This window comes from Ochotona curzoniae, unplaced genomic scaffold (genome assembly GCF_017591425.1).
Source record: "Ochotona curzoniae isolate NIBS_2020 unplaced genomic scaffold, NIBS_Ocur_1.0 scaffold_4683, whole genome shotgun sequence".
Lineage (NCBI taxonomy): Eukaryota > Metazoa > Chordata > Mammalia > Lagomorpha > Ochotonidae > Ochotona > Ochotona curzoniae.
This window is the reverse complement of record NW_024467121.1, coordinates 18,308,950-18,322,356: the sequence shown is the minus strand read 5'-3', so window position 1 is coordinate 18,322,356 and position 13,407 is coordinate 18,308,950. Positions and strand designations below refer to the sequence as shown.

General features: G+C 42.2%; 1 protein-coding gene across 4 annotated transcripts in view; it reads left to right on the top strand.

The window, feature by feature from the left end:
- The window catches only part of UPF2 (UPF2 regulator of nonsense mediated mRNA decay), a 99,725-nt gene extending 95,845 nt beyond the window's left edge, over nucleotides 1-3,880 (top strand). For all 4 annotated transcript variants that reach the window (XM_040968165.1, XM_040968166.1, XM_040968169.1 and 1 more), the window contains one exon: nucleotides 2,587-3,880. In XM_040968165.1, coding sequence (XP_040824099.1) covers nucleotides 2,587-2,596 — 10 coding nt within the window. In that variant the 3' untranslated portion in view covers nucleotides 2,597-3,880. The remainder of the gene's footprint in view (nucleotides 1-2,586) is intronic.
- Nucleotides 3,881-13,407: the final 9,527 nt, after the last annotated feature.

The following is a 13,407-nucleotide window of genomic DNA, read 5'->3' as shown; positions in this document are numbered from 1 at the left end:
AGTTCTGCTCCCAAGCTTTTTCATCCTGTTTTTATTTTTATATGAGGGTCCCAACTTGTGTGCTAATTTTTCAACTTGTTATGAAAAGAAAAAAGAAAATTAGTCTACCTGCCTTTCATTCTTAAGAAGGGTGCTGTTTTCCTAGTCAGTGCTCCTCAAAGGTAGGGGTGGGTGAAAGTTTAGGGACAGGTAAATGTTGGTTTCACGCCTTTCCAAGTACCAAATATTCTATGCCATTTTTTAAACTTCAGTATTGAGTGAAGGAATGTAGTTGGTTAAAAGAATGAACTAATGGAATGGAATCTCCTGGTGGTTTGGCCTCTCTCCATCTTCTAATTTTAACCCTGAACCAGACTTGTGTTGGTAGGAATGGGTGTGCCCTGGAGCAGGGTGGGCAGGACTGCAGAGCACATTGTGAAGGACTGTAAGGCGGGGGCTTGATCCCTTTCTAGTGTTTGTGACGTTAAATGGCAGTTAAAGGGGGTTCACTTGCAGAGACCATTTTTTAAAGTATCGTAGAGGTTTTTCATCTTGGAATTTTGATAGACTCCCAGGCATTAGTCACAATTATTTCTGTATTTTCCACTCAGGGGAGCCTTGAAATAGAAGTGTCTATTAAAGCTTCAGTCCTTTAACAAACAATAGGCATTTGTTTACAGTGAGTTAACAGAGCAGGAGCACAGGCATTAATGCGGATGTAGTGTAGAGGCTCCAGATTTGTACAAATTTCAGTGTTTTTCTGACTTTCAAATACATATTAATCATCCAGACTTTTAGTAAAATGCAGGTTCTGTTTCAGTTCCTATAAGCTGCAGGTGTTATTTAAAGCACCAACATGTAGACCACTTCTAGAGTAACAAGGGTTTGACATGCCTTAAGTCTTATGGGAAGAAAATCCATCCTTAGGAAGTACATTTTTTAAGAAGAAGCATTTTTTGTTGTTTTTATTGTGAGATTCAATTACTGATGGTGGCATACATTTAATCAGAGGTGTATGTTACAAATACTTTTTTGTATTCTTAGAATTTTAACTCACTCAGAAGGAATGATTGCCTGTAAAGCAAATGGTTTGCACTGTAACCAGTGTTATATCATATTTAACAAATACTTTTAAAAGATTTATTTATATTTTATTGAAAAGGAAGTTTTATAGAAAGTTGAGTCAGGAAAAGAGGTCTTCCATTCACTGGTTGACTCCCCAAATGACCGTAGTGACTGAAGCTGAGCTGATCTGAAGGCACGAGCTTCTTTGAAGTTTCCCCCAAGGGAGCAGGGTCTCAAGGCTTTGGGCTGTCCTCTGCCACTTTTAACAGGGAGCTGGATGGGAAGTGGAGCAGCCAGGACACAAACCAGTGCCCATATGGAGGCCTGGTACTTGCAGATAGAGGATTATTTGTTGAACCACAGTTTTGGCCCTTTAAAAAGTACTTTGAATGTTGTTTCCTGTCATTCTTCATATTTGTTTAAAATATTGTATTTAATATTGCTGTTTTGTTTTGTCTTGGGGGATATCTCATTATTTTAGGGAATAATTGTTAGGTTCCCCCTGCCTTCATACCAGTTCTGGCACAGTTAGATGTATAGAGTGAGGAACTGCTTTTCCATATTCACATTTTCATCTGTGCAAGTTTCTTGCTGATGTAACTCTCTCTGTGAAAAACAGATTGTAGTTGTCTGCTCAAGCTATCCTAACAGAGTAGCTTACACAATAGAGATTTGTCTCACAGCTCTGGAGGCAACAGACCTGTAGTCAAAGGAAGATTAGTTCCTTTTGGCAGCTGTGAGGAGGAATTTGTCCCAAGCATCTCTTATTTCTTCTAGCTGTCAGTGTTTTTTGTAGCGGTAGTAGTAGTGGTGGTCATAGTTTTTATTATTATTATTTTTTTTGACAATGCAATTCCATAGGCTCTGGGGTTTCCCCTCTCCTCACTGATTTCCCCAATATTTTTGCAAATATCAGTGTTCCTTCATCTGTGGAATCCTTGTGCCCTCTGCCTTCATATTTACATGGGGTTCTTCTGTGTGTGCATGCATGTGTCATTTTCACAATGACATGGTCCTGGTATATGCAGGACTGCTATTTCCAAATAAGCTCACATTCTGGGAGACTGGAAGTACATGTGTCAGCACGTGAATTTCAGGGCTACTTAGTTCAGCAGTGACACCAACCTTGAATTCTTGGCGTTTTAGAAATTATTCAGAGAAAATTTCTTGAAGCAACTGTCAGAGTGCTCCTGTTTTGTCTGAAGTTAGTAGAGAGCATGTATATGAGGCTACTGCAAAATGTGTAAGTTTGATTAAAAAAGAGTTGAAATGGATACATATGAGGGCTCTTCAGAAAGTTCACAGAAATACATGTTGTCACAAAATGCATGATTTTAATAAATTTTCGCATCAATATGAAGTTGCCTTTTAATCCCATTGCCATGAATTTTTGAAGTAGCCTCATATGCTACTTCAAAAAAAAAAAAGAGCCAAGTTGAAGAAGTCATTGGATGATAGTTGGCAATATTTAAGGGTCTGCTTCTTGCTCAAGCTTTCCCTACGGCAGTAAGCCTTCTAATGTCACCCTGTTTGTACCTTTAGGAGACGTTGATCCAGCAGCACGTGTCATTTCATTAGGTCCTGTATCTGATGTTGTGGATAGTGGAGTCCTCCAGCAATTGAATGAGAGCAGTGGACACATCTCAGCATGTCGGTCTAGAGAGTTGTGAATCTAAACCTGGGACAGGCTGGGGCCATGGGGCAGAAACACCAGCCTCTGCCAACACCGGAACAAGCCAACAAGCCGAAGCTTCCAGACAAGGCAGAAAAGGCCTTTTGTAATGGAAATCACGTGAGGGTTAATCTTCTCTTGAGAATGGCAGTCAAGAAATGAGATGGTTCACCTGAATACTGAGCAGTTACACCCAGAAGAGCGTCAAAGAGGTGGTTGAGCCGGAGAAGAAACGGTTATGGTGGTATGATATAGGGTAAATGAACTTGAGTTTTTAACTTAATTGAGTTACAGTGTCTCTGAATTGAACATCTCATGTTGGAAGAAGATACTTTTGGGGGCTCCAGGACTAAAGTAGAAAAGTATAGAGTAAACAGTAAAATCTTCTAGTGAAAACTTACATGCAGGACAACAAAATGATGAGAGATATCCAAATACCAGACAAATCCACCAGGAAGGCTTTTGTTTAGGAGGTTGTTTCAAGAAGAACCAGGGATGAGGGAGGAAAAAAATGCTTTATCCATCGGAGTCAGTCATACAAAATTGCCTATTAGCATGAAAGAAAAATGTGAAGACTGTTAATACGCGAAGAGTGTGAATTCAGATGGCTTAGAAAAGTCTGATACCAGCCTACAAGCAGGGATAGAGTTGAGCCCATTGTAAGTATCATTGAAAACAAAATGTGCCAGTCAGCATGTCACAGAAAACGAACGAAGGACAACAAGAAGTGGATCAGAATATTTTGTTGACCTTCATGGGTTTACAGCCTGTGTCTCTAAACAAAGTATGGAAACAAGTAGAGCTTTTATTTTGCTTTTGTTTTCATTTTGTTTTGTTTTGTTCCCCACCTTACCCCCAAATAGAAAGGAGGGTTCTTAGTCTGTTTCTGACAATCTGTTAATTTAATAGAATAGCTGTCTTTCGTTTGCTTCCCAGTAGGCATAGTGGATTTAGTTAGAGAGCACATCTGTATGCTACAACTTGATTACATCTTTTTCTAGCTATTTTGCATTTTTCTTTTACCATGTTTCAGTTTCTGCATGTAGATTTAAATAGGAAACAAAACTTGTAAAGTTGTACCATTTCACTTGGAAATGCTGCCCAATCTTCACCAGCTTCAGAAATTTGACCTTTGCCAATGCTGCAATAAAGTGTTGTAATTTACATTCCGTGTGGTTTCATTCTCTTTGGTTTGGGCTTTGGGTACTTCCTGAGTGGGCAAATTACATTCAGAGATTAATTTCTAGCATTTCAATGAAAGGTTGCTTCTACTTCAGGGATTTCATGTTTGTGTGACGTAGGGACTTGATTTTGTTTACCTTCTGTGACAAGACAAAAAGTATCCTTTGCAGTCTAGTGAAAGAATAGGCTTAATGATGTTTAGGATGGAAACTGGCACAGCAGGGTTTTAGCCTAGGCAGCATTGATGCTTTTACCTGAGGGTATATGGCATATCAGTAAAAGCTAATGTGAGGCAGACATGTTTAAAAACTACAGGAGCAGCCACTGTGCCATTTCTTTCGGTGTATTGATTACAAGGCTGGCTTACATAATCTACATGGATTTAAGAATCACTATAGCTAATATGCAATTGAGAATCATTGAATTTTAAGAATATTTTAACAGCCTTTAAATTCCAAACTTCACTTACGGGAAGCTTGTCATCCAACCCTATTACAATATTCACCACTGGCCTGATGGTCCTTGCTTCTTTCTGGTTGAAAAGAGAGGTTTTTGTTTTTTTGTGGGGGTTTTGTTTATTTGTTTAAGATTTCTTTTTATTGGAAAGGCAGATCTACAGAGAGTGAGACAAAGAGGTTTTTCATTCTCTAGTTCACTCCCCAGAAGGCCGTAATGGCCAAAGATAAGCTGGTCCTAAGCCAGGAGCTTCTTTTGGCTCTCCTTTGTGGGTACAAGGTCCCAAGGCTTTGGCCCAACCTTCACTGCTTTCCCAATCACAAGCAGGGAGATGGATCGGAAGTGGAGCAGGTAGAACACAAACCGGTGCTCATGTGAGATGCCAACTCCTATAGCAGAGGATTAAGCATTTGAGCCACTATGTCACCCCAGAGAAGTTAATAAGTTTTATTATACTTACATTTTAGTTGTTAGGTTATTATAGGAAGCCAAGGATAATTTTAGAGCCATTCTTCATGTCATAAATTATACAAGGGGTAGAGAATGTGTGAAAATTGGTTGTGCAGTGATAAGTCACTGTCATCTAGGACAAATAAGCTCACTAGGTGATCTTGGCTTTTAGGAACCCATAAATAAAGTAGAGGAAATAGAATTCTTTCCCACATAGTAGCTTTATTTGTTTACATTAGCAAAGATAGGTTATTGATGACTGAAAGATTATATACCAGCCACAAAGAAACTTGCTATGCTTTAAAAGAAGAACCAGTATTTGGCCTTGCAGTTAAGGTGCCAAGGTTTGATGTCTGCATCCTGCTTTTTGATAATGGAGACTTAAAGACAACTGGAATGGCTCAAGTAACTGGATTCCTTCCATCCTATAGAAAGGACATACTGAGTTTCTAGCTTCCAGTTTCCAACTAGCGCCAGCCAAGGGCCGTTGCATGCAATTTGGAACAGGAAGAAGTTATTGAGAGTTCATCCTCTCCCCCTCTTCTCCACCAACCCGTTTTCCTCCCCTTCTTGTTCTCAAAGCTACCTGGATTTCAGGAATTCCTGTGATTCTCCAGTCTTTCACAAGTCCTTTTTGCCCCCTCATGACTTATTAAAGGGAAGCAGATATTAAAAAAAATCAAGCTATCAGAGCCTAGCACAGTAGTCTAGTGGCTAAAGTCCTCGCCTTGAACATGCCAGGATTCCATATGTGCAGTTCTAATCCCAGCAGCCCCGCTTCCCATCCTGCTCCTTGTTTGTGGCCTTGGAAAGCAGTTGAGAATAGCCCAAAACCTTAGGCCCCTGAACCCACATGGGAGATCCAGAAGAAGCTCTCATCCTCTGGCTTCCAGTTGGCACAGCTCCAGCTGTTGTGGCTGCTTGGGGAGTGAACCAGCAGATGGAAAATCTTCATCTTTGTCTCACCTTATCTCTGTGTTTCTGCCTCCTTTTGATTCCCATTTAGCATCTGAGAAGCTTCTAAGGCCTTTGGAAGCCTAAGGATCTAGCTTAAAGTTAATCCCTGTTCTTTGCTCTGAGGGCCCCTTAGGCCACTCTGACTGCCAAGAGTCATTTTAGACTGTTGGTTAAAATTAAGCAGCAACTAAATGGTTCCAGTTGGAGACCATTTTGCTAAATGAAATGAGCCAATCCTAAAATGACAAAAAATCATCACTGTAATATAAAACAACTTCCATTGAAAATATAAAACAAAAAGTGAAGGTAAACACACATACAAAACATTTATAATCTCCAATGAAGGGTATAATGGAGATCGGAGTACCAGGCATCAAAGTTGACAAAATGAAACTTCCAAATATACCTAGACAACTAAGTGTCATAATCCACATAAACAGAAAGTTGGGAGTCAAGACTATACCTGATAGGTTACTCTCTTTTTTTTTTTTAATTTTTATTAGATGTACAGAGAGGAGGAGAGACAGATAAGGAAGATCTATCCGCTGATTTATTCCCCAAGCAGCCACAACAGCTGGAGCTGCACTGATTTGAAGCCAGGAACCTGGAGCCTCTTCTGGGTCTTCTACACGGCTGCAGGGTCCCAAGACTTTGCATCGTTCTCGACTGCTTCCGGGAGCTGGAAGGGAAGAGGGGCTGCTGAGATTAGAACCGGCGCCCATATGGGATCCTGGTGCATGCAAGGTGAGGACTTTATGTGCTAAGCTACCACACTGAGTATTATTTTTAACTACAAAATGGCAGAGGAGGAAGCCCTATGCATGAAAATGGTAAAACGGAAAGTTAAATAACATGTACGTGTTTTTTAAAAAGTAAAAATATAGCTAAACAGCTAGAGGCTGACACAGCAGACTTGGCCATATCCCCCTGCTCATCACACTTGAGTGCCAGTTCAATTCCTGGCTGCTCCAATGGAAGCGGGCATAAGTGCTGGGTTTCCTGCTACCCCACATGGGACGCCAGAATATCCTGGCTCAGGTACACCATTTGGGAAAGGTGCCAGCTCTATGGGTGATCTCTGTCTGCCTCTAATCCCACTTCCAAAAAAAAAATCACTCACAGCTGGATAGAGGCAAGATCATACTTGGCTTTGAAAACCAAATAAGGAACAAGATAAGAAAACCTGGAAAGCAAAGATGGTACAAAAGTACAGGGAGGAGAAATTCCTCCTAGGGACAAAACCCAGAAAACCTATAAGCTGGTAGGGTATTAATCCTTGAATGTATGGAAGATTTTATCTTAGGAAAAACCCCTCATTTTATAGAGTAGAAATCACTGAGGAGCAAGATCAGTAATTAATGTTTTAAGAATAGTCCCAGAGTGGTGACTCTAGCAGCAAAAATGTAGACCTCACATTTCCCAACAACTTCTACTATATCATTTAACAAGATTAGGACTGGTTTAAAAACAAAACAAAACAAAACAAAAAACAAAGTTTGGAAAGAGCAGAGATGGAGTATATACAATTCCCCCTTCTAAAATGACTTTGCGTTTTATATATATGCATATATTTTGTTTTTCATGGTAAATTTTCCACCATGCAAAGTTCAGTGTGCTGGTTAGTTATTGAAAAGGTCTGGTTTGCATTTGCTCAATGCAGAGATTTTTATAAGGGTCCTAAAGTATGAAACCAAGCACAGAAATTTTCATTGGGACTTCAGAACTAAGTAGACATAATCAGAGCTCTCATAATCTTAAACTTTAACATTGCTATTATATTAACACTTGATTTTATAACAAAATGCCACAGGATAAACAGAAATTTATTTTTCAGAATCAGAAACTAGAAGTCCAAGATTGAAGGTGTCAGCAAGTCTGGTTTCTGAGGGCATTCTTCGTGTCCTCTCACGGGCTTTGTGTGCATCCTTTGAGTCCCCCACACCAGTCTTATATGAGTTACTGGGGAGTTAGGACTTCCATATAACCAGGAAGCATGGGGCATACAGAGGTGGCGAGAAGAGTCCCTTCCCATAGAACTGACATTCCAACAGGGAAAACAAGCAGTATGAATAATTGTGATGGTATCCACAAGGTGCTTAACACAGCTCCCGGGTCATAGGAGGATTGGCTTAATGGTTGCTGTTATTCTTAGACCTTTGCATGTGCTGCTTTCCAGTGCTGGCACAACTTTCAGTGTCTGGCTCCAGCTACTTTCAAGAGTCAGCTCACAATTCACCTGTTGTAGGAACCCTGTCCTGGCCCGTCACCCAGTTTAATTTAAGGGCACTCTTGAGTTTTATCCCAGGTCTCTGCCTGCTCACCCCTAGGGCAGAGATGAGTAGAGGAGGCTATTGGCTCTGCTGTTGTTCTGTAGAAGGGAGAAGGACAGACCTTTATAAGGAGTAGGAAGGTTGGGATTGAGGGAACTCTGTGAGATGCTCAACAAATGCTTCTCTCCGTAGATCTGGGACTTGGATCTGATCAACTCCAGGAAGTGGGCTTGGGCTTGTCAGACCAGCCCTTGACACAAGGGCTGCCTGGCCTCCAGCCTGTGCAGCCTGTGGATGAGCTCGCTCTTGTCTAGTCTGGCCTGATCAGTAGAGCTCAGGAATTTGGAGGCAGGTGCTTCTCGTAGCCATTTCCCCGTTTCACACAGACTCCACGTAATGACATAGCACTTGAGAGTGGTGGCAGGAAATGACTGAGGGGCAGACAATGTCAGTTGAGCACCATTCTTTTATAAGCTACATGACAAAACTCAGCCTCAGATGTATTTGCTGTTAGGGACTGCTCAGGATCAGAACTTTTTTTTTTTTCCTGTAGAAATTTGAGGCAAGAAATACCTGAAATGCCTTCTACATTCCAAGTAGCTTGTAAAGTCCAGGCTAACCATAGGGGTTGCCTGTTCATCTGCTTTTGTATACTGAACGCTTCTTGGATCATTTTAACCTCAAACTCTGTTTTCTCAACTATGAAGTATGGAAAGCAACAGGGTTGTATGAGGGATAAATGGGCTAATGTTTATAAGGCATAGTAGATATTGCAGATATATACTAGTACTGAGAGAAAAAAAATAATTAATGATATTACTACCACACCTTTTTGTGCCAGATATGGTGTTGGAGGCATGCAGCCTGAACAGGTTGTGTCCTTGATGACCTCATAAATCCCTCAAGTGTAGAGAGTTAACATCGAGTCCAGACTTGGGCAGCTAAGGTCACATGCATAACTTCCAATAGCTGTGTTATTGCCCACAGAAGAATGTACCTGGGAACCTGTGGGAATGCTGCCTTCAGGCAGGTTCTGTTGACCTGCCAAGTAGGGAAGTTAGGCCCTTATCTCTGCGGAGGTCACTGCTGCCTCAGTTCAGATAGAACCTTTGCTTTCCTCCTTGATTTCATTTTTCTGTAGAGCTCTATCTTTTCCCAGTAAGCAAGGGTTAGTGACCTATTTGATGATGGGAAAAGTACACATTGTGCCAGTTGATAGGACTTCTGCATCTGACATGTGTCATAGCAGCTTCAGAGACTAATATTGTGCCTTGACAACAATGGCTGTTGAAGGGTCCAACCATATCATGGATTTTTCAGTTTTGTTTTGTTTTATTTTGTTGGGTTTTTTTTTTTTTTGAGAGATTGCAAGGAGGACAGGTGAATATTGGAACCAACAAGCCCCAAATATACTTTGGAAAAGATGAGGATCCTTGAAACCCCAGAGACTGAACTCTTTTTTTCTCAGCCAGCCAAGAAAGAAAAGTTGATCTTGAGACTGAAAGTAAGATTTTTACCAGAGAATTGTTCTTGAGATTAATCAATTTCTATCACCTACTAAGCTGCCTAGCATACTGGGCTGTGGTTTTGGTTCTAAAATCCCTGAGCCCATGCTGTCTGCAGCATCTGTGTTACAGGGGGCATTGTATTAAAATGGGTACCAGGAAGAATAAAAAATAACTCACATCCTCTATCATTTAGGATGCTGTTCGAAGCCTCAGGAATGCATACCCTCGTGCTTCCACACGGAACCACAGCCTAACTCCTCCTTTTCCTTCATTACAGTGAAGTGGAAGGAGCTAAGCAAGGCTGGGTTTGAATGCTAGTCCTTCCATTTGCTAGGTCTTTTCTCACAGTGGAATTCTGAATGTTCCTGAATGCTGGTGTGAATACCAAGTACTCCTTCAGTGCTCATTATTTGGTAGGCCAAGGTTCCAGTAAGTGACAAATGCAGCCAAGGAAGGCCTGCTTATGGAGGTTACCTCTAGGAGGCATGTCAGTTAGAGCAAAGTGAAGAATATGAGGTTAGAGGTTAGGTTAGTGAGGAGCGCTGCTCTACACTGCTCAGATCCCACCTTTGCTAGAGGACCGGTCCTGGGGGTGTGCTTAGCAATGGCTTGTTTATCTCCTTCTGGAATGGTCTCAGCTGCAGATGTGCCTAGAAAACAAAGAATGACCAAGGCAGAGATCCCAGGCCCAGGCGTGCCTTACCCCAGTCAGGCAAACCATGAAGGGCAGTTGTAACCAAACAAAGCATCTGGGGTTGTGAGATGCAGCATGAGCTGTTGCCTGCCTGAGGTTGGGGCTGTAGAGGAGGGGTCATCCTTTCTGAGAGAGCTGACTTGAGACCTGAATAAAAAGAAGCCAGCCCCTGGGATGAGGGTGCTCCAAGTGAGGGGGCCATGGCTAGGGAAGAGCTAGGGAAAGCTAGGGAGAGAAGGAAGGAAAGTGGGAGGGGAGGTTTAAGGTTGTGCTCATATCAGACTCTGTTATCCAGTGGGAGAAATTTTTTTTCAGATGTGATGAGAGTGACTAGGTCTGTTTTTAAATGAGCATTCTTGTTTCAAGTGCAGAGCAGACAGCAAGGTGAAAGTAGGACTGGAGACCAGTGAGGTCAGCATGGCAAGAGCCTGGACATGGGAGAAGAAAGACACAAGCTCAAGATGAGTTTGCAAATGGATCCCACTCAGGATTCCTCAGGCTGTAGGAGCAGGTGGTAGTCTAAAGACAGAATGTGTGGAAAGTTCCCAAGGGTATCACTGAGAGTAAGAGCTAGCAGGGGCCTCCCCTTTCACATTCCTGTGGCTTGCATAACTTGGCCCTATGCCTGATGTTTTCACAATGAAAAGAGCTTTTTACCAGATGGGTCTGGCTTCTGGAGACTTCCCAGCCTGCAGGTGGGTAGGCAAAGTACTGGCCAGAGAGCTCAGGAGAATCTATGTCCTGGAAATGGCAAGAGGAGGCACATGGTAGGTTATGGGTGGTGGGGCTACTCTCCAGAGCCAGTAGTGAAACAAGCGACACTTGAAGGGCCCAGCCCTTGTCTGTCCTTTCAGGACTCTTGGGCTTCAGTCTAGGGCATGAGGCTTGAAGGGAACATTCCCTGTAGGGGCAGAAACTGTGACAAGGACTGACTGTTGCCATGCTCCTGTGTTCTGCCTGACCTGAATTTTCCTTTCCTTTTAATTTGACTTTTGTTTGTTTGCTGGTTACATGCTTTGCATTATTTCTAATACTTGCTTGGGAGACAGTCTAAGTTGTCCAACCTGGCAGTATCTGCCAGCATCACACACCTGGATTTGGCCGGAAAGCTCCAGACATAGCCTGCTGCTGCCCCTCCCAGAGACCTGAACCTGACTGGACACTCCCCTGGCTCACTCCCCTGTCCCTCCCTTTGGCAACAGGCAAGTGCCACCCATCCTGGGCGTTTGTCCTGTTTCCATTCTCCTTCCTGGTCCACTTCACTGCCCATCACAGTAAGGAAGGAGAAGCTTGCAGGGGACAACACTCTGGGGCACCACAGCAGTGAGTGACACTAATTGGCCTCACAAGACAAAGCTACCTGGGTTCCTCTGTTGGAGCTCACAGGGACAGTAACTGAAGACAGGAGGATGTTTAGGTCCCTTGTGCCACTTGTGTGTCACTTTAGTATACTTCCAAGCTTGCAGTGTATTGCATGTGGGCTCCCAGGGCTCAGTTCTGTTACTGAAAACAAACACAGAGGTCAAAGGCATGAAAAGTTGGCAACACCCTTGTATTGCTGGCAGGACAAAAGCTAACGTAAGTTTAAAAAAAAAATCCCTAATTACTTTTTACTTTTTAAAAACTTGTAGAATCATAAACTCTCAGAGGTTGCGAAAGTAGTATGGAGTCCTTGAAGACTCTTCAGCCAGTTCCTAGCAGTGATGACATTTGAGGCAGCTTCAGAATTCCATTTAAAAAAAAAAAAACTATACATGGATTTCAGTTAGTTTTTTTTAATCCCCAAAATAAACTCATGCAAACTTTTAAAAATTTGTTATCTTTGATGACACTGATTAGGATGGGAAGGGCTGAGGATTAGATGAAAGTGGATGAGGCCATTGTTTTCAATTTTCTTTTTCTTCTTCCTTTATCTGGGGAAAGGGGGAAGAGAAGAGGAGAAGTCACATCTAGCATCCCAACTGTATCAGTACCCAGGAGTGGGGAATGCCCACCCTGTGTTATCCCAGAGTCCCTGATGTAGAACATGCTCAACAGGGTTCTGCTCAAGTGGCTGTCAATCTTGCCAATCCAAGGGTGAGGAACTCTTTCCAAGGTCCATTGGCTCACATAGTCCACCCCAGACTCTTCATTCACCCAAATATTTACTGTCCATACTTGGGTGGGATAGTTGTCCAGTTTGTTCTGCCCTCCGTCCTCTGTTATGGTTCCAGATGTCCTTTGCAGACCCCAATGGACTGCCATATCTTCCAGTTGCATTTGGGCATTGCCATTAACCATGCAAAGTTTTTATAACAAATCTGAACAAGAGCATGCACAGCAGCACGAATTCTGCTAAAACAGAATCAAAATATTGATGGTGGAAGAAAGCTGAGCTAGTTGATGCTTTACAGAAAGCTTATATGAGCACAGTGCCCCCCAAAACAAGGAGCAATTTGCAAATACATAAATCATTTTAAGAAGAGATGGAATGATATTGAATCTTGGAGCAGTAGGCCATCCATATCACTTTGCAAGGGAGAAAAAGTCTTATTCATGTCTTAATTGGAGTGATGATTAAGCAGAACTAACAGACAACACCACAGGCATCTCCACTGGTTCAGTTTACTGTATTCTGATGGAAAAATAAGAGCAGACTTAATGCTTCATGGGTGGAAAAATTGTTGCCCCAAATTAACTGCAAGAAAAAAGCAGAGAGTTCAATGGAAGTTTTCAACAAGTGGGATTGTGATTTAGAAACATCTTGTGGAAAAATTTTAGCAGGAGATGAAACACGGCTTTGCCAGCACAATCCTGAAAAGGAAACACAACCAAAGCAATGGCTACCAAGATGTAGAAATGACCTCATCAAACAAGAGCAGGGGTCCTGGCAGCAGCTTTTTGGGGGGATGCTCAAGGCATTTTGCTTGCTGACTGACTGGAGGGTCAAAGAATGGTAACATCTGTTTTGTTAGGAAAGTATTTTTGAGAAAACCAAAATTACTCATTTTCCGGAGGGCCAAAGAACCATAACATCTGGTTATCAAGAGTGTTTTGAGAAAGTCAATCAAACTTAAGGAGAAAAAATGGGAAAGCATCATCAGGGAGTCCTCTAGTCCCGAACCATTCTACTCATTCTATAAGAGGGTTAATGGGAAATCGCTAAGCATCCACATAAAGTCCTGAATTGACTCC